The sequence below is a fragment of the Glycine soja genome, chromosome 19, assembly GCF_004193775.1.
Source record: "Glycine soja cultivar W05 chromosome 19, ASM419377v2, whole genome shotgun sequence".
Classification (NCBI taxonomy): domain Eukaryota; kingdom Viridiplantae; phylum Streptophyta; class Magnoliopsida; order Fabales; family Fabaceae; genus Glycine; species Glycine soja.
In genome coordinates, this window is record NC_041020.1 from 43,209,203 (window position 1) to 43,233,911 (window position 24,709).

At 32.8% G+C, this 24,709-nt stretch overlaps 4 protein-coding genes across 6 annotated transcripts; 2 read left to right on the forward strand and 2 right to left on the reverse strand.

Annotated features, from left to right (window-relative positions):
- Positions 1 to 493: 493 nt before the first annotated feature.
- On the reverse strand, positions 494 to 1,232 carry LOC114397994 (glycine-rich protein 5-like). Its single transcript, XM_028360096.1, has one exon. The coding sequence runs from the start codon at positions 1,151 to 1,153 to the stop codon at positions 812 to 814; it is 342 nt and encodes a 113-aa protein (XP_028215897.1). The 5' UTR covers positions 1,154 to 1,232; the 3' UTR covers positions 494 to 811.
- Positions 1,233 to 10,487: 9,255 nt separating this feature from the next.
- LOC114398856 lies at positions 10,488 to 11,435 on the forward strand. The gene has a single exon (XM_028360972.1). The coding sequence runs from the start codon at positions 10,488 to 10,490 to the stop codon at positions 11,433 to 11,435; it is 948 nt and encodes a 315-aa protein (XP_028216773.1).
- A 3,978-nt stretch (positions 11,436 to 15,413) lies between these two features.
- Positions 15,414 to 17,868, forward strand: LOC114400758. 3 transcript variants are annotated; one of them, XM_028363383.1, is made up of 2 exons: positions 15,414 to 15,682; positions 16,013 to 17,868. In XM_028363383.1, the coding sequence occupies exon 2, from the start codon at positions 16,125 to 16,127 to the stop codon at positions 17,616 to 17,618; it is 1,494 nt and encodes a 497-aa protein (XP_028219184.1). In that variant the 5' UTR covers positions 15,414 to 15,682; positions 16,013 to 16,124; the 3' UTR covers positions 17,619 to 17,868. The 3 variants fall into 3 exon arrangements, with proteins under 3 accessions (XP_028219184.1, XP_028219182.1, XP_028219185.1); XM_028363381.1 differs by having other exon boundaries at positions 16,046 to 17,868; XM_028363384.1 differs by having other exon boundaries at positions 16,092 to 17,868.
- Positions 17,869 to 20,143: 2,275 nt separating this feature from the next.
- LOC114400757 (heat shock cognate 70 kDa protein 2-like) lies at positions 20,144 to 23,042 on the reverse strand. The gene is made up of 2 exons (XM_028363380.1): positions 22,717 to 23,042; positions 20,144 to 22,092 (listed from the first exon to the last, which is right to left on the reverse strand). The coding sequence occupies exons 1-2, from the start codon at positions 22,928 to 22,930 to the stop codon at positions 20,342 to 20,344; spliced, it is 1,965 nt and encodes a 654-aa protein (XP_028219181.1). The 5' UTR covers positions 22,931 to 23,042; the 3' UTR covers positions 20,144 to 20,341.
- Between the last annotated feature and the right edge of the window lie 1,667 nt (positions 23,043 to 24,709).

Below are 24,709 nucleotides of genomic sequence, written 5' to 3' on the forward strand. Positions count from 1 at the left end.
GTTTCTCCAATTAAATATATAAGTCATGTGAATTTTTTTCAAGGATTAATCTTAAAACGTTACAAAAAGTGACAGCACGAATAGAGATGAATTCTTTTAATTGGTTAGTTTTTTTATATTTTTTAATTAGTAACATAATTGTATTAATATATGTAGGCACAAAGGGTACCCAAACTTATATATACAAAAGATTCTGTACATGTCCAAAAAATCCAACAACCTTCTATAAGGTTACCAAATATTAATATGATAATATAAATATAAAGTAACCATCTTTATATTTAACCATCTTTTGATTTAGTAGTTATATATATATATATATATATATATATATATATATATATATATATATATATATATATATATATATATCAACATTTTAAAAGAATTCTTGAAATAAATATTTATTTTTATTAAAAGTAATATTCATTACCACAACATATATATAATCTTGAACATTAATTTGAAACTTATAACCAACAACAGGGAGGCATAGAGAGAGCGGGCAAAAAAGCAAGTAGCTAGTAAATGTAACTCATATTGATTGCATCACTTCCAAATGAAAGAACCACGTATGTAAAAGAACCACGTATATGAGTGCTATGGTTGACACAAAACCTAAGCAAATGAAAGACAGAATGACACATTATAACTATTTTTTACTTTCCACAGGCGAGAGAAACACTAGAAAGCTTGAACGACTAACGACACTTACATGCACAAATTAAACCACAATTATTTCCCGAACGAAAAAGAAAGACGTGAAGAAGCTAGGAGCCACGCATCCATGCATGCATGCATGTTCATCATTTCAAGGGAAAGGAAGAACACCGCTGCCACCACCAACGCCGGTTCCAACGCCACCACCACCTACACCGCCACCTGTACCACCGAACCCTCCGATTCCACCGGTAGTGCCGCCGAGGCCACCGAGACCGCCACCAAGTCCACCGCCAAAACCACCACCTATTCCGGCACCAACTCCTCCAAAAGGTAGCCCATTGCTACCAATCCCCGAATAAGCACCAACTCCACCATAGCTGATGAAGTTCTTCTGGTCCTTGAGACCAGCATCCTTGGGATTGGGAACATTTCTGGCACTTGTGGCCAGAGCCAGAGCAAGAACCAACACCAAAACACACCACTTAGCCATCTTTCTTTGTCTCCCACACACTAGGAACGTACAATGAGTTATTGCACTACTCTCCTTTGGTTACTCTACTATGAGTGTTTGAAGGAGCATGTTTTTTATAGAGGGAAAAATAAAGTAATCGGTGAGGGGCAGTTGAGAATGGTAAATGAAACTTTAATGTCACTGTAGGCGCATACGTTGTTTATTATCGGTGTGTGTATGTATTAGTTTTTCAGCTGGAATTGAAACACGGTATCCTTTTCTTCCTGATTTTGAGTGTAAATTTGATTTTAAATATATTTTTACGTATTTAATTTTACATTAAAAATATTTAAAATTAATTCTGAATTAAAATAATTTAAATAACTTATATGTTAGATTCAAAATTTTATATTAATCTTACTTTTAATTTAATTTTTATAATAAAACATGAGTATTAAATATTATTTTAAGATGAGTCGTGAATGGGATCCACCTGTGACCTGTGACCTGTGTCATGTGTCATTGGGTGCCTGCTAGTAGTGGACCCGGTCCAAAGGAAGCAGCAGGACCATGCATGATACATTATATATGTAAGTTATTTACCTTTACATTTTTTTGTCAGGAGCAACAGAGAGAGAAACGTAAATATCTTTGGCCAAAAACTTGGGAAATTCTGCTGCATGTATGAAGTATTTTATGGATGCATACACAAAATAAAATTAACATAGACTGACATATAGTGTCGTGTATACACGTCAAAAAAAGTTCTCTACAAAAATAATTAAATGTTTTAAAAAAAGAAAATTGGATCTAACAACATTAGGTAGTAGTAAATGTCTTACTCAAGCTCTTTTATTAATCGTAATAGGTATAAGTTAATAACTTTAAAAGATAAAAATTTAAATTTTTATCTTTCAAAAAGAAAATTTATTATTTAGAAAAGAAAATGACTATTTATCATAATATATATATATATATATAACATTAATTCGGTGTTAATTTGTTCAACGAATACAACTGTTATTTTTCTGTCAAGTATAATTATCATGCTTTTGAATCCCTAAATTGCACGACCTAATACCTATTTTTCTGAATTTCCTCCCCTCTTGTATTGGTTCTTATATAAATAGGTTGCAAAGTCATTACCTCGCTTGAAAAACCTCTATATATATTTCAACTTTGTTTTCTCTTTTGTTTATGCCAAAAACTGCGGCGTATATATATGTAATTAAATACCAAAAATATCAATATAGATGAACTATATTATTTGTGAATAATTTAGATTCATCTCATAAAAAAATGTTTAGTAACAATATAATTTTTATACAAATATAGGTCACGTATGCATTATTTATAGAGTTAAATTGTTAATACTTTTTTGTGTGTGTGGGCACCTGTGAAGAACATTTCAAAAGAAACGACTTTGCCAGTTAATTTAAAGATGGGATTTCACGCTAGTCTCTATTATTATTTATTTTTATGTTCAGTGCGAATATTAATATTATAAGAACACTTATAAAATGTTTTAAATTTTTTAATACTTGCTTATGAAATTTTATGTAATAGATCACGAACAGAAAATTATATTTTTATTTAAATTTTTATTTTATATCTTAGTAAAAGATATTTATTAAATATTAAACTAATAATCTTTAAAATAATAATAAATATTTAAGTTATAAATGAATTAAATACAACAAGATAAAGTTTTACTATAATTTTGCACATCTAAACCATACACTATTAATAGAAGAGCAATAGCAATGGACAATATTTGGATATGGTATTATAGCATTATTTTATTTATAAGATATTAATATTTGCAATTTTTTTCATTCATAAACTTAAGTTAAGACCTTGTTTAAAGAATTTAAGTCAATTTCTACTCCAACTTAACGCAACATTATATTAATTTATATTCAGCATTAAATTATTATTAATTTCCATTTTATTTGGGCATGCACACCCGATTAAAACTGAGAGAGGGTTCTGCAAATCAGACGCATAAATCCAAGAAGAAAATTAAAGTTGGACACGATTAAAACATGTAATTAGGGAGCAATAACGTTATATGAATTATAATAAATAAAGTGTTTGATTAGTAAATGCAGTGGAAACTTAATTAACATTCTTTTTCTGGACGAATAAATGCAACACTGGTGGCCGGTGGGTCATTCCGAATTGAAAAGCTTACAGAAATTAACCCAACAATATTGAATATGGTAAGTTGGTAACTCATCCGTCGTCACTCATGAGTCATCATTACCATTAAGGATCCAATTCCAGTTATTTATTAATATTAAGATGTTTAATTTACAATGATTCGTCATAGAATATTATTGGTGCTATGATCTTTTAAGCCACTAGTAATTAAACATCTAAACAATTAAACCTAAAATTAAGTCGAACTCTAGTCAGGCTCGGGATTTCAGTTATATATGATGCAATAATACTTCTTTATCAGGTTGTTGGGCAAGTGCTTGGTTTGTGACTTAGACATTTCGGGATAGCTAGCTGTGATATACGTTCGGATTATTGAGTATATAATTAGGTTATGTTTGGTGTAGTTATTGTTTATAAGCTTCTGTGCTGCTTTATGTCGTGTTCGGACTTGCAGCTTTTGTATAACTTTAATTTCTTTCTTTCTCTTAGGCACAACTTGTGCTTAAGTGGTGCTTTGGTTTTATAATATTTGATTTAGCCTTTTCCAAAAAAAAAAAAGAAGTCGAACTATTATTTGGCCCAAGACTCTTTTGTCAATATTACTAAATTAATAGGCTCATGTGCAATTACCGATGGTAAAAATGAATATAAACTTAGGCTCGATCCTCGTCATCGTCATTATACACACAAAATATTAGAATAATCTTTGAAATTACCTTTATTAGACTAAAATAGCCCCAGTATTAACGAATTAAAAACATTAAACATTAAAGTTAATTTTGTTAGTTAATATATTAACCATTCAAATTACTTTGGTTGGTACTTGATCCATTGGAAATAGAGTCATTGTTTTTCATCAAAAAATCTCAATTTGTTAGAAAGTTAAGTTTACAGAGGAAAAAGAAATCGAACTGCGACCTTTTTTCTCTTCATTTTTTCCTTAACTATCAAACTCATCTTTTATATATATACATATATATATATATATATATATATATATATATATATATATATATACACTAAAAAAATAAGTGAAAAAATAAACGAGTATGAATCCAGTAAAATCAACTTCTGAACACCAAAATAAAAGAGTTGAAATCAACTAAAATTTTCAATTGTTTATTTTCTAATCATTTTCATATACACACACCTCTTTAATATATAAAGACAAGTCTCATTTATTTTGAAATCCTAATAATGAACCTTATTAAGATATATTAGTATTTACTGTATATTTAGTATTATTTTGTAATCATTGCATGATATAAAATAACTACTACTTTAATTCTTATTTATAAGATTCAATTGCCTAATTCATTAAAATTAAATAAATTAATTAATTTAATTGATAACACTAAATTTGTCCCAAATTTATATATTTTTCAAAAATATAATTTTCATTAAATCTCTCTTATAAATGTTTATCAATACACTATTTCGCTCTCTCTCTCTTTATTTAGTAAGAAGTATTTTAAGAAGTGAATGGGTCTTATAAAATAAATTAATGCCTTTTCTTATTATAATTCTTATATATAAAAATAAAGATAATAGTTTTTTACCTTGAAATTCACTGCATTTTGCATTAACAAATAACAAGGATAGTATACAACGATATTATGAATATGATGTGTCGTTTTATTTTTTAAAATTTATGCATTTTTGGATTGGATTTTTTTAACGAATCTCTAAGAAAATAATAAACCGTAGGTGTTTTAAATTAAACAGGAGTTGTAAGCTTATAGAAGATACATGTTTTAATCATAGATTAGTAACTTAAAAGTTGGTTTAAAAACTTTCCGAGCCCTCCATTTAAATATAAAACATGGTTTTATTTTTTTAAAATGGCGCACAGATTTTATTTTTTAGGAGCTTTTCAAATGAAATTTGACACTCCATATTATAAAATCTCTAGTATTCTAGTAGAATATATATATATATATATATATTTAAAAAAAATGGTTAAAGAAAAGATTCATACACATGCCCAAAAGCCAGTTCGAAGGCAACAGAACTATTGCGGGAATTGTTTGGGACACCCAGCATTTTTGTTGGGTCATCCAGCAATTTTTTAAAATGCCGAAAATATCTTTATGGTATTTTCGGTTATAAATAATAGCAAGATTGTAAAATTTTTGTCATTTAGAGGAATTTGCTTTCGACAAGGGTAGTTTGGAAGCGTATTTTTGATCGGTTTTTTTTTTATCGATTTTTATCGTCGAAGAAGGAAAGGTAAGAAAACAAAATGGTATGCACATACGGCTCAACAATCTGTGTGTCACATGCATTATTAATAGAACATTCAAATCAACTGAGCTAATAGACACATTATATTATAAACAAATAGTGTCGTTATATATAACACTAAAAAATTTTAATTTATATTTAATGTATATGTAAATTTACATAATAAATTGTGTGATGATTATTTTTTATATAATAATTAATTTGTTTACATATATAAATTATAAATAAAAATGATAGGTTTAATAAGTATTTACAGATGTAAAAAAATATTAAATTTATTTAATTATCAATTGCTATAAAAAAACATATAAATACATCATTCAATCAAATATCACATTTATTTAATTTTTAATTATTATAATAAACATCTAAATACATCATTCAATTAAATATCAAATTTTCTTAATTATAAAATTTTATAAATAAATTAAAAGAATAAAAAATTTCTAAAAATATAATTTTTAAAATATTTCTAAAAAAATAATTTAAAAAAATTAAAACATATGGATTAATAAATAAATTTTAAATCTTAAATTTTGGTTTCAATATTTTTTATAACTACCAAATTTAATATATTTTTAAATTTTATTTCAATCATTATTTTAAACTAACAATCTTATCCTATCTTAAATTTTAAATTTTGGTTTCGATATTTTTTATAACTAAAAAATTAAATATATTTTTTAATTTAATTTCAATCATTACCTTAAACTAACAATCTTATTATATTTTAAATTTTGGTTTCCATATTTCTTATAACTAACAAATTTAATATATTTTTAAATTTGATTTCAATCATTATCTTAAACTAACAAGCTTATCATATTTTAAATTTTAAATTTTGGTTTCAATATTTTTTATAACTACTAAATCAAATATATTTTTAAAATTGATTTCAATCATTATCTTAAACTAATAATCTTATCATATTTTAAATTTTGGTTTCAATATTTTTTATAACTAGTAAATCAAATATATTTTTTAAATTTGATTTCAATCATTATCTTAAACTAAAAATCTTATCATATTTTAAATTTTAAATTTTGGTTTCATAATTTTTATAACTAACAGATTTATTGTACAATTAAAATTTATGTTTCAATATTTTTATAAAAAAATTTAATTATTAAAAATTTTAGTTTAAATATTTATTGTAACTAAAAAATTTAAATTATTTTTAATTATGATTTCAGTATTTTTTCACAAGTAAAAAATTCAACATCTTTTAAATATTTGTTTCGATTTTTTTAAAAAGTGAGACAATATAATATAACAATATTGAAAATTAATTATTTCACCAATCTAATCTTAATCTAATCTTAATTTTAGTAATCTAATCTAATTTTGCTAATAACTAATATATTTTTTATAAATAAAATCAATACTTAACATATAAATCAGAAAACATTATAAAATTTCATTAACATTACAAAACAACATTACACTACGAAACAATTTAAATAATAATTGATAAATCAAAAATTGCAAAAAAAAAACAAATTTAGAAGAAGAAAAATTGAAAGAAAATTATTAAAAAAAAAATCATACGGATTGATGATCCCTATGGGGTTTTTCCAGGAAAATGTAATTTTTTGTTGGAGAGGAAGAATAAGAACAACAGCGCGGGATCTATTCTGGTTCATGGTTTATCAATACACAAATGTATAACTTCCCAGGAATTTTAATTGCACTTTTATTCATCACCGTAGGAATTGGATTCAAGCTGTCCCTTGCCCCTTCTCATCAATAGACTACTGACGTAGACGAAGAGGAACAAGCACCAACTAAGGAAGCGGAAGAGGAAGATGACAGAGGAAGATGATAGAGGAAGAGGCGGTGTAGGAGGAGAAGGAATCGTGCTGTACGGACAAAAAATTAGGAGTTTTTATAATATTAGGGTGAAGGACAATTTTACCATTTCACCACGGGTGCTAGGTGCCCCAGCAAAAATGCTGGGCACACCAAGTAACACCCAAATACAAGGCTCAAATTTTAGCCCAACAAAGCCATACACCCAGATTGGGCTTATAGGCAACAAAATATTGTATAAAGACTTGGTCCCCAAAAAATAAAAGTTTCAAGCAAGATCAAGTGCATATGATTAGGGGGCTAGAAAAAAAACACCTTTGACCTTTCAGTATGACGAAAGGACATAAGAGAGTTTGGCTTCTACTTAACTCAACTACTCAACCTTTCAGATCATATGAAGACTGAAGATATCAATAGATTGGTGAACAATAAAAAAACAGATGACAATAGTTCACTAACAATTCAGAGGCAGATCTGGCGGAAGATTATTGGAACACTGAGAAATCATATTGAAAATAAAAACCCTAATAATTTTTATAAAAAAATTCTAGGGAATTTTGAGGTTTTGAAAGCTTGGGCTTGGTGATAGCGTGGTAGTATTCTCAAAATTGATGTTTTATTTTCTTTAGCATAAGAGTCCAATAGATTAGTTCTTACATTGGAAGTAGGAAGGTTATGCCATTCCAATTTGTAAGTTAGTTTTGAATATCTTAGTTTATGTTTCAAAACCGATCAATCATAAGCAAGAGAATATTATGATTTTTCTTTTTGAATAAAATAAAAGTAGTGACTAATGACTCTCTAGTCCAAAAAAAAAAACGTAATGACTCTTATAAATAAACGTAGATGAATCCAAAGAGGGATTCCCCAACCTTTCGAGTGGTTTTGAAGACTCTGCTAGAAAAGAAAAAAAATAGGATCCACATAAACACAAGTCACAATATGTCAAAGAAAGACTAACTTCATAAATCAATCGTAAATAAAAGTCCATTATCTCAACAAATAACCGACAGACTCGTATGCAGGTGTCTTCAATAATTTAGGAAAAGGACTAAGTGGAGCAACTTAGCAATTAACGTGTGTTAATTTTTTAGCGGCAATTTAAGGATTTAATTTCATCATGCTAGCCATTAGAATGTTACTGTTTTGGGGGCCTAGTCCTTTATGTAAAAAATAATAATTAAGTGTTTAGGTCCTCAATTTTTAGTTCCTTGTTTATTTTATATTTGGGACTATTTTTGAACAATAAAAATAAATAAGAGGTTAAAAATAGACAAAAAGTTTTAGAAGAACTAAAAATGATGATAATAAATTAATGAAAGACTAAAAGTTGCCAAAAATATTTTGAGGGACCAAAATTTATAATATAAAAAAGTTGAGACTAAAAACTTAATTAACAAAAAAAAGTGTTCATGTTTTGAAATGAAAGATGTAATTTTAGGCTTAAAGTGTAAAATTAAAATTACTAATTAAAATTTTAATAAAATAAATGTGTGTTTGATTTATTTTATTTTATAGGAACATTTTTTTATAAACTTCTCCATAGAGATTAAAAAAAGGTGCTTCCCTAAAAGAAAGAAAAAAATACCAATCTAAATTTCAACAACTTCATAATTAAATATAGTATATGAATATTAAAAATCTTATAATATTTGGACAAAAAAATTATATTATAAATTTAGAACCTATGGGTAAAAATAATTTTTATTGCAATCTTTCTTTATGTAACAGATGGCCATTTTTTAACAAATTTTTATATTTTTAAAAAATTATATTTTTTTCCTTTTAGGTAACAATTTTTCTCTTCTCAATTTTGTGTTTAATTTTTAAAAAAAAAATTCATATTAATTATTTTTATCTCGAGTATTTGTTATTTTTATAATCATACCCTTTGGATTTGTTTGGCTCATGAAATTGGAATTGGAAATTATAATTATAATTCTAATTGCTAGAATAAAATTGGTTTTGAATCATAATTGTTATATGTGTTTGAGTTGTATAAAGAATTTGAATAAAAAATTATAATTCTAATTTAATATTATGTGTCTAGTTAAGGATAGTTATGAGTATGATTATGTCAAATTTAGCTACGAAATAGCAGGATCTTAATTGGTATACTTGGTTCCTCAAGCTACTCTACTTATAGTTATGAGCCTTTGTGATCATGATGCACAAGACCTTAATCGACCTATAAGGACACATTCAGTTTCAGCGATAACTTACTAAAGAAGATAATCTCAGATTATTTACAATCACCTACTACACCCAATATCTGCATCAGTCAGTTAGGCAAGAATCTCAACCCTCACTCTACAAGGATCCCCAAGACACAACAAAAACTTTCTCCCTATCTTAACACACATAGAACCTTTGTAAAACAACATGATCATCTCCAAAAACAATAAATAAAGGGACACAATTTTAAGTAGTTATTATAGTTGCATTGAGTAAAAATAAACCTTATGTTGCGAACACTTGTTGTTGGTGTAGTCAAAATTGCGACTGCAATAAGTTAAAAACCTTTATATTACGGCCACAGTTGCAAATGTGGATCGCAATTTAAAACTATGTAAAAATACTCATCTAGAATTAGAATTGGGTAGTAGAGGATGATAATGATGTTGACAATAATAAGATAAAGAGTGATGATAATGATGATGAAATAAAAGAGATAACAAACAATGATAATCAATGGTCACGTTATAATAATGATGATGGCAGAAAGTGAAAGGATTATAATCAACATAATAATAATAATAATAATTCGTCATACTAAATTTTGATGAGTAATAGTAGTAATTGGTAGTAATAACAAAGAGAATGATAATAATAAGAAAAATATTGGGGAGGGCGAGGACGAGGGCGAGGGCGAGGACGAGGGCGAGGGCGGCCGGCTAAAATTCCGGTGCCACCGTCAACAACTACTCAAAAATCACCACCGAAATTGAACCCGGAACCTAGCAATGCTAGTCATGAAGTTACTGTTGAAGACTATGTGAGCTCTGAGGATGATGAATCTGAAGAAACCCCAATTCCTTCAACTAACCTACCGAACTGCAATGTACCAGAGAAACCTAAAGAGGAGACGAACGAAAATAAGGTACCAAGAAAGCTATGGACTGATGTAATTAGTGGAAATCGTAAGCCTGAGAATGGGATGGCTCTTGAGTTTTTTGCTCCAAAGATTGTGGAAGGAAAGTCGATTGCTGAAATTGAACCTGAAGACATCATTGGTGAGCTTAAATATTGGGAATCTGCTTTGATTATGTATGTCATAGGGAGAGATCTTAGTATGAATTCTGTTAAGCAATTCATGGAAAAGAATTGGAGTTTTGTGAAATTGCCAGATCTGTTCTATAATGATGAAGGATACTTCATTATGCGTTTCCATTCTTCCCAGGACAAGGATGAAATTTTATCGAAGGGTCCTTACACAATTATGAACATGACTATGCTCCTTAGAGATTGGTCCCCTGAGTTTAATCTCAAGAGAGACATGCTGAGAACAATCCCTATCTGGATTAAGCTTCCTCAATTACCTTTATACCTTTGGGGTGCGAAAACCATGGGGAAAATTGGTAGTATACTGGGAAAACCGATAGTTACAGATGAATGCACAGCTCAAAGGCTGAGAATCTCTTATGCTAGAATGTTAGTGGAGATTGATATCACCCAAGAAATGCCAAAGGAAGTCACTATTGCTGATAATGAAGGGCATGAGTTAATTCAAGCTGTGGAGTATGAATGGAAACCAAAGTACTGTGGAAAGTGTAAAAAGTTTGGACATGTGTGTGAAAAACCTAAAGTCAGAAAAGAGAAAGTTTGGGTACCAAAACCTATTCTGAAAAGTAATGAGCAAGAGGAAGGGGGGCCTAGCAATAAGGAGACACAGATGATCAACACTACTAATACTGAGGACCTGGTTTCAGAGTGGACTACAGTACAGAAGGCAGGAAAAAAGACAGTTACTGATACAGGTACAATGCAGAAAGCTGGAAAGAAGATAATTACTGATACAGGTACCTCTGAATTGAATTGCTCTAATGGATTTGGCCTACTAGGAGTTGTGAATGACTCTCTAGTGGTGCAGGAGAAAGTGCCATGATGATTTCTTGGAACATTAGGGGACTAAATAAGGTTGGTAAGACGATAGAGATCAGTTCCCGTCTCAAGAGTCTCAACCCCACTACTATTGTTCTTCTTGAAACTCGAGTAAGAAAGAATAAAGCTCTTACTGTTAGAAATAAACTCAATCTGAATATGAAGTATTTGGATAACTATGATAAGCATGAAAATGGGAGAATCTGGTTTATTTGGGATGATAGCAAAGTTATGATCAAGCACATTTGTAGTACTTCTCAGCTGATTCACTGTGGTGTCTATAATCCCAATGGTGATTTCTTGCATTGGTGCACGGCTATTTATGCTCTTAATCACTTAGATGATAGAAGGAAGCTTTGGAAAGATATCGAAGATCTCAGAGTTCAGCAGGCTGATCCTTGGTGTCTTTTGGGCGATTTCAACAATGTTCTAAAGGCTGAAGATAGAATTGGTGGCAGAGATGTAACTGAGTCTGAATATGTTGATTTGAGAGAGATGATGTCTAGAGTTGGTTTGTATGAAATGGATACTTGTGGAGATTTCTTTACTTGGACCAACAAACAAGCTGATAATACCATATACTCTAGGATTGACAGATTTTTGGGTAATCTCAATTGGATGCAAATGCATATTGATTCCACTTTAAAAATTTTGGCTCCTAGTATTTCAGACCATGCCCTTATGTTTCTCAGTTGTAAAGATCAAAGTAGCAGGCTCAGGGGTAGATTTAAGTACAGAAACAGTCTGGCTAGGTTGAATGGTTTCCATGATGAAGTTAAGAAGAATTGGAACTTGGGTGTACATGGTAATCCTATGTATAAACTTTGGACTAAGCTCAGTAGACTTCAATCTGTTCTGAAAAACCTCAGCAGTCCTCTAAATGGCCTAAGGGAGAAAATTGATGAAGCTAGAAGAAACTTGCAGCAAGCTCATGAAGATCTATGCAGAGATAGATTCAATGTGGATAACATTAACAGGGTAAAGGACAGGACTTCTGAGCTTCTTCAACTCAATGAGTTGGAGGACAGTGATTTGAGACAAAAGGCTAAGATTAATTGGATTCGTCAGGGGGATGGTAATAACAACTACTTTCATGCTACTATCAAAGGTAGATATAAGCATAATGCTATCAGATCTCTGATCAAAGAGGATGGGAGCTGCATAACTTCTCATGAGGATATCGAGGAAGAAGTTTTAAAGTTCTACAGTGCTCTTTTGGGTTCTAGTGAGAGCAATCTGGCTGGTCTGAACATTCCTGCCATTAGGAATGGCAATACTCTAAATCAATTTCAAAGAGATATGCTCATTGGCCCTGTTTCGAATGCTGAGATTGATACAGCTATTAAAGGTATGGATGTGAATAAAACTCCAGGAATTGATGGCTATGGTGTGGGTTTTTTCAAAGATGCTTGGAGCATAGTTGGTAGTGATGTGAGAGAAGCTATCCTAGACTTTTTCCTTCGTAATAGGCTTCATAAAGGTTTCAATAGTTCTGTGGTGGCTCTTATTCCCAAGCATAAGGAAGCTAAGATGATTAAAGATTTTAGGCCTATTTCTTGTTGTTCTACTGTTTACAAGATTATTTCTAAAGTGTTAACTAATAGATTGAGTAAAGTTATTGACACTTTAGTGGGAAAGAATCAAGCTGCCTTTGTTCCAGGTCAGCAACTTCATGATCATGTTCTGCTGGCTTTTGAGCTTCTTAGGGGCTATGAGAGGAAACATGGTACTCCTAAATGTATGTTGCAGATTGATATTCAAAAGGCGTATGATACGGTGCATTGGGATGCTTTGGAGCATATCTTGAGAGAGCTTGGTTTTCCTGATCAGTTTATCAAGTGGATCATGATCGCAGTCAGATCTGTCACCTATGTCTTTAATATCAATGGCAGGTTCACTAGAAGATTAGAGGCTAGGAGAGGAATTAGACAAGGGGATCCTATCTCCCCCTTGCTGTTCATCCTGGTTATGGAGTATCTCAACAGAATTCTAAGCCAACTGGATAAAATTCCTAACTTTAATTATCATTCTAAATGTGAGAAGATGAAGATAACTAATTTGTGTTTTGCGGATGACCTTCTCCTTTTTTCCAGGGGTGATATCGGTTCAGTGCAGATTATGCTTGACAAGTTCAACACTTTCCTCCGTTCTATGGGCCTTCATGTGAATCCTTCAAAGTGCAACATATACTGCGGATCTGTTGATATTAATGTCAAAGAGCAATTATTGTTGATTTCTGGTTTTAAAGAAGGAAAAATGCTCTTTAGGTATCTTGGTATTCCTTTATCCAGCAAAAAACTCAACATAAAGCATTATCAAGTTCTCATAGATAAAATTGTTGGTCGGATTACTCATTGGAGTGCTGGTCTTCTCTCTTATGCTGGTAGAGTGCAACTTATTCAAAGTGTCATCTTTGCTACAATCAATTTTTGGATGCAATGTCTGCCCCTGCCAAAATTTGTGATCATGAGAATAAATGCTATTTGTAGGAGTTTTCTGTGGATAGGTAATAGCAACATTTCTAGGAAGTCTCCAATTGCTTGGGAAAAAGTCTGCAGTCCGAAGATTAATGGTGGTTTGAACATCATCAACTTAGCTATATGGAATAAAATCAGTATCCTGAAATTACTTTGGAATGTCTGTAATAAATCTGATAATCTTTGGATTAAATGGTTGCACACGTACTATATTCGAGGTCAATCAATTTGGAGTATGGTTTTGAAGAAGAGTCACTCTTGGATTATGAGCAGCATGATGAAGTTGAGGCCCCTGTTGCTGCAATACCAGTCCAGAATGCAGGATGTTTTTAAAATGAAAAAAATTTATTTGGCTCTGTTTGAGGAAAGTGAGAAAATGAGTTGGAGGACTCTAATGTGCAACAATCTGGCCAGACCGCGGGCTCTTTTTTGTTTGTGGCAGGCGTGTCACTTCAGGCTTGCTAGCAAAGATCGCCTGATAAAATTTGGTTTGAATGTTGATGCTAACTGTGCTTTTTGTTCCTCTATGGAATCCCATGAACATCTCTTTTTTGGTTGTATTGAGTTGAAGACTATTTGGACTGCGGTTCTTAATTGGTTGCAGATAATTCATATGCCAAGTACTTGGTCAGAAGAATTGAATTGGATTACTAGGAAGTGTAAAGGAAAGGGATGGCGTGCTATGTTACTCAAATGTGCTTTTACTGAAACAATATATCATATTTGGGCTTATAGAAACCATAGGGTTTTTGGTGGAAATGTAAATAACAGGAAAGTTGAGGATTCGATTATCAATACGATAATCTATAGAGTGTGGGATAGAAAGAGGTATAGGAGGTATATTGCTGAGTTGATGACATAGGTTCTTTTTTGAGGTTTTGGTTTAGTTTAGAACCAATTCCTTGGTCTTTTTGTTTTCTTGGCTTGTTGGGGCTGGATCGGTTGCGATCGCCTTGTGTTTATCGTTTTTTTTGAATTAATTCATTTCTTGATTAAAAAAAAAATAAGAAAAATAACTAATGAGACTAAGGCTAGAAATGATTTAAAAATTGAAATTTAAAGAATAAAAAAATAAGAATTAGAATATATTAGTTAGGTTATGTTACAATTTCATGAAATTTAACTTTATGATTTTAATTTACTTTAAGTTTTTAACATTATAATTATATTGTATAATTTTAATTTTAAATTCCAATTTCGAACGTAAAAAACACATTTTAATTAATTCTTTTCAACTTTTTCTCTCTCTAAACCCAAGTTACATATTTTTTTACTAATTTTTTTAATCAATTGGGCATGTTTCTTTTAAATTTTCAATTTCTAATTTTTAAAATTAAAACGATTATTTCTTAAGAAAAAAAGTAAAAAAAAATGGAACTTGTATTAAAAATAAATCTAAAGTAAACATTGGGTAGTTAGAATAGTGGGAAACGATAAATGAATGGTTAATGTTTAAAAAAAAAAAAAGGATAAGTGATTGATTTCGGGTGAAACCTTAACCGACCCGGTTGAATATGTTGGAGCCGCGTAAGCTGTCGCTATAGTGAGACGGTTCCTCACGGTTCTGCTTCTCCTCTCTTACTCTATCCTCTTCCGTGTTGTGTTTCTTTTAACGGGTCGAACCTCACAACAACAACAACAATCAGGGGTTTTATTTATTTTGTTTCGGTCAAAAAAGGAGAAAGGAAAGGTTTCATAGATTAATATATGTTATGGGCACCATCGCCTCTCCAGCTTCTTCTTCTTCTCCGTTTTCTGATGCTTTTTCTCAAAGGTACTTATTGAAAATCCCCCTTCATTTTCGTTTTCGCTCTCTCCTTTTCTGACCGTCAATTTTTATTTTTTTTTAATTTTTGAGTATCATGGTGTGATAATATATACTCTCTCTTTTCTTTTCTTTTCTTTTTTCATTTTGAAGATTTATGGAGATCCCTTGGTTAGGGTTAGATATAATTTTTCTGTAGCATTTTTCAAATCGTTCAAGTCTCTCTCTTTTTTTTTTCCCAAAAGAAAAAACATTTTTTTCTAGAGAAGTTTGAATTTTCGTTTCTTGTTCTGGTGGTGTGTGAGGATTATGTGGTGTGATTTGATTTTATAAATCTAGGGTTTTGATAGTGGGGAAATTGATGTGATGAAGGTGTGTATGAGGTTGTTTTGTTGAATTGTTTGTGGGATGGCAACAGCAATACAAGTCATGAAGGAGATGAGCTAAAATAATGGGTGATTCTTCTCTTCTCACTTGTTTGTCAATGGAGAATCACCACCCATCCACGCTCTTGTCCATGGATTCTAGTGCTTCTTCACATGAGGAACTGGATTTGGAGATGAACACACAGATCATACTTTCGCGTCCCCCCGATATCAATTTGCCCCTTTCAGCAGAGCGCAGCCCTCCTCCACAGCCATGGAATTCTGATCCTTGTGATATTTTGGATGTTGGTCTTGGTACTCAAGGCTATGAGACTGAGACTTTTCTCAACATTCCCAAAGCTGGAAGGAAATGCACCAAGCGCGTTGATAGCATTTGGGGCGCTTGGTTTTTCTTCCGGTTTTACTTCAAGCCCGTGTTGCATGAGAAATCTAAGGCCAAGGTTATCAGGGACAGCACTGGTTTTTCGGGGTTTGACAAGACCGATCTCAACCTTGATGTTTTCATGGTTCAGCATGACATGGAGAACATGTACATGTGGGTTTTCAAGGGGAGGCCGGAGAATGCATTGGGCAAGATGCAGCTCAGGAGTTACATGAACGGGCACTCTCGCCAAGGGGAGCGCCCGTTTCCGTTTAGTGCTGAGAAGGGCTTTGTTCGATCCCACAGGATGCAGCGGAAGCACTATAGAGGACTGTCAAATCCCCAATGTGTGCATGGCATTGAGGTTGTTCCGTCACCCAATCTAATGGGTCTCGATAAGGATGAGCAGAAGAGGTGGATGGAACTCACTGGCCGAGACTTGAATTTCACAATCCCTCCTGAAGCAAGCGATTTCAGTTCGTGGAGAAACCTTCCTAACACCGACTTTGAGCTTGAAAGGCCGCCTCACCCAATCAAGAGTGCTCCTAATTCTCATCCTAAAAAACTGCTTAATGGAACTGTGCTGAATCTGTCTAACCATAGCAATGGTGATGCCATTGATCTATCTCCTGTAAATGGCAAGAAGAGGAAGGAGTTATTTCTTAATGATGAAGACTATTACTTGTCTGTTAATGCTCCTTCTGATCGGGTTCCAGATATAGACATGCAACCAAGTGAGCATCCCTGGTTGAATGACTTTAGTGGGGTGATGAAGAATGTCCGTGGCCCTGTTACTGCTGCAAAAACTATTTATGAGGATGAAGAAGGTTACATGATTGTTATAAGTCTGCCGTGTGTGGATCTTTCAAGTGTTAAAGTTTCTTGGAGGAATACTCTCACTCATGGTATCATTAAGGTTTCTTGTGTGAGCACATCTGGGAAGCCATATATCAAGAGACATGATAGGACATTCAAGCTTACAGATCCATCATCGGAACACTGCCCACCTGGTGAGTTTGTTCGTGAAATCCCTCTTTCCGCTCGAATTCCTGAAGATGCCAATATAGAAGCATACTATGATGGGCCAGGATCAGTGCTCGAGATCATGGTGCCAAAACTTCGTGTGGGATCAGAAGAGCATGAAGTCCGTGTTTGCCTTCGCCCTCATCTTGGAGGGAATGATCTTATGTTGACTTGAGTTTTAGGTTCTTATTAAAATTATTGGGGTTGCAAGCATGGTCCGAAAATCATTGTTTTACTAACTTTGTACCTGTGTAATCTACAATACAAAAAAGTGCATCTCACAATTATCTCCATTTTTTTCTTACTAATTGCGAAGGTTTTTTTTTGGGTCCATGCATCTATTAGTGTTTGACTGTAATCATTCTTCATTTATTAACATCCATCCCTGATCATTTATATGAAATTATTAAATCCGACCTTGTGTATACTGATTTGCTTTGGATTTTTACTTGTCTGATCTCTTGGCGATATTTTGGGAATAGGATTTGTGTTTCTTGCCTTTGAACTGAGGGAGGTGTTCTTTTGAGGATAAAATGTAGTTATAACTGCTGATTAGAAAATTAACAGTTAAATTTTAGCAACTTCATAATTTGTTAAACATGTTTATATGTTTTATTATAATCCAAACTGTAGATTTTTTAATCAGTAGTTAATATTGCATTTTATCCTTTAAAATGTACCTCCTTAGCCAATTCTGAGTTTCTTGGTGCATAATAGCATCTTTATTTTGGTTTCAAGTTTTATTACCGTGAGGAAATAAGTATACCCTTCCCATATAGGATGTCATGATTAGTCTGGTCATTGGTTGTCTTCTGCCACCAGTTATGAGACTATCAGGTTCACACTCACTGGATAAAAAATAGAAAATGACAGGTTAAATTGTAAATATTCCTTTTCAACTCACCATGTCAAATTACCATTTCAATTAACTGCTTAAAATTTCAATTTACTTGCAAATTGCCCTTTGACCATGGCATTAAACAAGGTAAGGAAATGAAGCCAATAGTTGGGCGTTTGATAAAACTTAAAATTTTAGTTCAAGTTTTTCTGGGAGACTCTTAGGCTTTATGATTTGTAGCAAATGTTGAAACTTGTGTAGTATTTAGTTGAACTAAATGTTTTATTTTAGTCATTAAATTGTTAAAATTAAAAAGGTTTTGTTAATAAAACAAACCATTGAAATCAATAGTTATTTACATCTTAATCTTGATTTTATTATTAGCAGACATGTGGGGATCTATGAAACTGCTTCTCACCTGCACCATTATTGGCAGACCTTATCCAAATCCGTGGAGTTTCGTTTTAGGTCTTTATATTTATCTTTTATCTCATTATGCTCTAATATGAAAGCCTACGTTGAGGGATTCATTCTTGTACTACCTTGCAATGTCACCTTGTGGGAAAGCGTTACGTATGCTGTATTAAGTTACGTGGTTTGTAGATAATGTGTCGTAAAAGGATAGGAAAGTAATGATGATGTGTAAAGTATGTTAGTTACGTGAGAAAAAAATGAAAAATCTTACATGAAAAAAAAAGGTTTGTCAATGTTAGACTTTCTCGTACATTTTTTTTATACTGCACCATTTTGGAATTTAAGCAAATGCACTTGGGCTAAAGACTAAATCAACACCCATTAAAATACCTTAACCCACAGAATAATACTGGAGGCTGTACAAAAATGCCTTTATTACTCAATTCCTGTGTTATCTCGACAGCTAACGTGTAGTAGACTAATAGATGAACATATATCATTTCCGTTTGTTTTTTCTTGAGGCAGTCTTAGACTAAGACCTCGTGTAGGGAAGACTGAAGAGAGACTGGACGCAAAACAATTTCGATGAGACTCGATGACACATGATCAGATGAAATAAACGCGATTGAAATCACAAGTCAAAACCTATTCAACACAAACCCAGACGAAAATGATCAAATACTTCACAATCGCAAGATAGTGTGATAGTCCATCAATTGCTGAATTCTATAAAATGAACCGAGACTTTTAATGACAGTTTCAAAAAAGAAAGTGTTCAAAGACTCCTCTAACACTCGAGCGTAGATTGGAGTGAATAAATTAGAGGTGGCCTTTCAAAAAAAAAAATGAGATTAGAGACGAGATAATTTATACTTTTTTTAGACTAATAACCTTTTGGTTTTGCAAATGATAATGAGTCCAATTAACTTTGAATTAGAGTTGGGTTTTGTGTCAAGTCTACAAAAACAAGAAACAACTTCCAAAATCATCTCAATTTTTACTCTCGTTTCCCCTCTTTGTAGTTAACTCCGGGGTTTCGTTCATGATGGGGTTAATCCTCCAGATTTTTGTAGGCTTCTCTTGACGAATGCCATGAGATTGCCACTTAGGGTGTGTTTTTTCTTTGTTTTGCCTTTGTTAGCATATAATGTGCTACCCAAAAAAACAGAGTTGACCAAAACTGATTCGTTTGATTATTAACAATTTAATTTTAAAGCAAATAAATTTTCAAAATCAAAATATAAAATATAAAAATAATTTAAAATGTTTGAAATCTAATTAAATTTTCATTAATACCAAAACTGATTCGTTTGAAATATTACCTATTTCTGAAATGTTTGAAATGTGCATGTTTTTCCACTTTCCTACCCAACCCAACTTGCCAAAATAAAACATACACACCTGGCAAAATAGATGATCATGCCATTTAAAATATCAAGACAGAATAATTCCTACGAACAAAGTGTAAAACAATGAGTATTCTCATCTAATGAAATAAAGCAAATGACATAATGCGTAAAGCAACGTTCATATCACACGGGCAAAACAATTAGTATCCCATCCAACAAAAATCATAAAAGTTAAAATTCAATAAAAAAGCATCAAATAAGTTTTAAACAGATAAATGGATGAAAGCAACTACACATTTAGTCCACTTCCTCAATCTTGGGGCCAGCACCACTTCCACCAGAAGGAGCAGCATAATCATCCTCGGCTGCCCCAGCACCAGCACCACCCATGTCAGGACCAGCACCACCTTGGTACATCTTGGCAATGATAGGATTGCAGATGCTTTCCAATTCCTTCATTTTGTCCTCAAATTCATCTGCTTCTGCGAGCTGGTTGCTGTCTAGCCACTGGATAGCTTGCTCAATTGCGTCCTCAATCTTCTTCTTGTCAGTAGGATCAAGTTTCTCACCAATTTTGTCATCCTTCACAGTGTTCCTCATGTTGTATGCATAGTTTTCCAAAGCATTCTTGGCCTCAACCTTCTTTTTGTGCTCTTCATCCTCAGATTTGTACTTCTCAGCCTCTTGAACCATCTTCTCGATATCTTCCTTTGACAGTCTACCCTTGTCATTGGTGATAGTGATCTTATTTTTCTGGCCAGTGGTCTTATCTTCGGCAGAGACGTTCAAAATACCATTGGCATCAATGTCAAAGCACACAGTAATCTGAGGAACACCCCTGGGGGCAGGAGGAATGCCAGAAAGTTCAAATTTGCCCAACAAATTGTTATCTTTAGTCCTTGCTCTTTCACCTTCAAAGACCTGGATCAACACACCAGGCTGGTTGTCAGAGTATGTTGAGAAAACCTGTTCCTTCTTGGTTGGAATTGTAGTGTTCCTAGGGATCAAGACAGTCATCACACCGCCAGCAGTCTCCAAACCAAGAGATAGAGGGGTGACATCAAGGAGGAGAAGATCCTGAACCTTCTCATTGCCCTCACCACTTAAAATTGCAGCCTGAACAGCAGCACCATATGCAACAGCTTCATCAGGATTGATGCTCTTGCACAGCTCCTTTCCATTAAAGAAGTCCTGCAGCAGTTGTTGAACCTTGGGAATTCTGGTAGAACCACCAACAAGGACAACATCATCAACACTTCTTTTGTCCATTTTAGCATCCCTCAAACATTTCTCCACCGGCTCCATACACTTCCTAAAGAGATCCATGTTCAGTTCCTCGAATCTGGCACGAGTAACAGTGGAGTAGAAATCAATTCCCTCATAGAGAGAATCAATTTCAATGGTGGTCTGGGCAGTGGATGACAATGTTCTCTTGGCCCTCTCACAAGCAGTCCTCAACCTTCTAAGTGCTCTGGGGTTCCCACTTATGTCCTTCTTGTTCTTTCTCTTAAACTCTTGAACAAAGTGGTTCACCATTCTGTTATCAAAATCCTCACCTCCAAGATGGGTGTCACCAGCTGTGGCTTTCACCTCAAAGATACCCTCCTCAATGGTTAGTAAAGAAACATCAAATGTCCCACCACCAAGGTCAAAAATCAACACATTCTTCTCACCAACACTTGTGGCCTTCTTATCAAGACCATAAGCAATGGCAGCTGCAGTAGGCTCATTGATAATTCGCATCACATTAAGACCAGCAATGACTCCAGCATCCTTGGTAGCTTGACGCTGAGAATCATTGAAGTAAGCAGGGACAGTGACAACAGCATTCTTCACCGTGGAGCCAAGGTAAGCCTCAGCAATCTCACGCATCTTGATGAGCACCATAGAAGAGATTTCTTCTGCAGCAAATTGCTTCTCTTCACCCTTGTAGTTAACCACGATCATTGGCTTGTCAGCAGCACCAGCAATGACCTTAAAAGGCCACAATTTGATATCACTCTGAACAGAGGAGTCACTGAATCTACGACCAATCAACCTCTTGGCATCTGCAACAAAAACAAAGCATCTTACGAAAAAGCCATTTTGCAACTCACAATAACACTTACAATTTGAAACATAAATCAAACATTCTTAAAAATATTTAAATTAACTCAATACCATGAATCTTATAATTGATCAAATTTCTATACCACAGTAGATCTGAAAACTTGAGGTATTATATACATATTGCTAGGGTTAAACTATTCATTTGATACTTACAGTTTTATCTAATTTTAGGTTTTAGTTCCCTTCCGAGCATGTATACTAACCCTAAAAAAATGTTTTTAGGGTCTTAAATTAGGGTTTGTCCTTTTTAGTTATAAATATTATAATTTACATTGCTTTCGTAAAATACTTGATTTTGTCTTTCATGAATTATTTTTAACGGTTTGGATGTACAATCTAGAACGATTATTGACCACAAGAGGGACTAAAAAAGAATTTCCCAAAACTGAGAGAATAAAATGCAAATTCTAATTAGAGGACTAAAAAAACAGATTAAGCAAAAAAATGGAATAACTATAAGGAGAAAGTGAATAGTTTAGCCTATAACTGATAACTAAAATAAAAATGCATAAACAGAAAAACTAAAACAGAAGATAAAAAAAATTGGGGTTAAGAGAGGTTACCGAAGACGGTGTTGATGGGGTTCATGGCGACTTGGTTCTTAGCCGCATCACCGATGAGACGCTCGGTATCAGTGAAGCCGACGTAAGACGGCGTCGTTCTGTTCCCTTGGTCGTTGGCGATGATTTCAACTCGGTCATGTTGCCACACACCGACACAAGAGTAGGTGGTTCCGAGATCGATTCCGATAGCAGGACCCTCTCCTTTTCCGGCCATTGTTTCGGCGTGCGGCGAAGACAAAAAAAAAAAAGAAATATAAGAGAAGGAAGACGATGAAAACCACAGCGATAAGGCACCACTGTGATTCAAGTGAGAGATCTGAGGGGCAATAGTTAGCTTATATAGTAGAATAGTTAGGGTTTGGAGTCCTTCCAGAATGTTCTTTAGAGTCGTTGGCGTTGCTAGTTGGGTATGCATAATTTTCACGCTCGCAGATCTGAATTTTCCAAACCGTGGGCCCGTGGCGGGCCTGACTCTCTTTCATCCAGCCCAATAAGCCACCTAACTTTTTTTCAAATTTATTTTTTATATAAATATTTTGACAAAAATATGTATCCAAATAAGATAATAAGATTTATTGAGACGTAAAAAAAAAAAGATAAGATTTACTGAAACATACATTAATAAATAAGACATTTTTTTACAGAATAAGATAAAATTTAATAAAATAAATGCTAAAAATGTATTTATTAAGATAATATTTTAAAAATATATTTCTGTTTGTATCTTAAAAAATAGTATTCCTATACACAAAGAGTATTTTTATAAATAAAAAAGAAAGAAACAAAACAAAAAAGAGATATCAGAAGGAAGAAGTGGTGACTGGCTGGCCCCTTTGCTGCCATCATATATTCATGTTATTATATGTTCATTTCAAAAGTACTACTATTAACTTATTTAACAAATTACAACAACACCCCTTAAAACTTTGTGTAATACACACAACACTGTCTTTTGTATTTTCTTAAACTAATCTCCCTTTAAGTTTAAAAATATTAGCAAAAGCGCCAACCACTTGATTATAATAATATGAACAACCACTTTGGGTAATGTTGATAGCAAAGTTAGAGTGTGATTCATGGAGCATGGATGAAGCCTAGCCGAAGAGCCATCAATGACTAAACCGCAATGACCCCTAAGCACCCCACTGCAAGCTGCCTGACGAGACAATCTCACATACGCATCACAATTCAATTTGAATAAGTCTGTGTATAAAACTAGCGCCACAACATGTGCATTGTACTATTTAGAATTTAGCATGAAATAATTGTTAAAGTAAAATAATGATAAGATAAAATTATCATGAAATGTTCAAATAGGAGAGATATTCAAAATTATAATATATGCGTGAAGCAATAATTTTAGAATAATGTAAATATTTAGTTATGAAATTTACATAGAAAATCAAAAGTCCCCCTAATACAATAAGACCTATATCAAGATGCTAAAACAAATGCAAGTGCGCTTGTCTATACATAAGAAACTTAATCTTGCTAATAACCTCTATTACAGAAAATTGATAATCTTCAAAAATCAGCTTGTTCCTAGATAGCCAGATGCAGTAGACTGTAATTGTTATAGTCAAACAACGTAGTATATTTTTTTTAACAGCTGATGTGGATCTACCCCTAATTAAAAAGTCAGTCATATACAGTAAAGAAGTTAAACGTCGACAGAAAAGAGCCAAATCACGAATGTTAGCCCAAAGTTCATTTATAAGGAAGACAAATACACTCAGATGAAAAACACACTCATATTATTCATAGCCATTGAGATACTTGGTCTGCCATTTATATTTACCATAAGTTGAAAATTAAAGCAAAGTTTTATTTAATATTATGTTGGATTGTTGCTGATCAATCGTTCACAGTAGTTTCTAGTTTCTGAATCAAAAAAACAAAATCACTGACACTAATTTGAACTAACGCTCTCTATTTATTTGAGAAGCATATCCACATCAGTTGTAGAACCATATATAATTAACGATCCCTGGCA

Excerpts from the sequence above, each read along its gene's own strand:
- LOC114400757 (XM_028363380.1), bottom strand. The coding sequence starts at position 22,930 with ATGGCCGGAAAAGGAGAGGGTCCTGCTATCGGAATCGATCTCGGAACC. Across the intron at positions 22,093-22,716 it reads CCCCATCAACACCGTCTTCG|ATGCCAAGAGGTTGATTGGT; the intron begins GTAACCTCTCTT and ends TTTTTGTTGCAG.
- LOC114400758 (XM_028363383.1), top strand. The coding sequence starts at position 16,125 with ATGGGTGATTCTTCTCTTCTCACTTGTTTGTCAATGGAGAATCACCAC.
- LOC114398856 (XM_028360972.1), top strand. The coding sequence starts at position 10,488 with ATGGCTCTTGAGTTTTTTGCTCCAAAGATTGTGGAAGGAAAGTCGATT.
- LOC114397994 (XM_028360096.1), bottom strand. The coding sequence starts at position 1,153 with ATGGCTAAGTGGTGTGTTTTGGTGTTGGTTCTTGCTCTGGCTCTGGCC.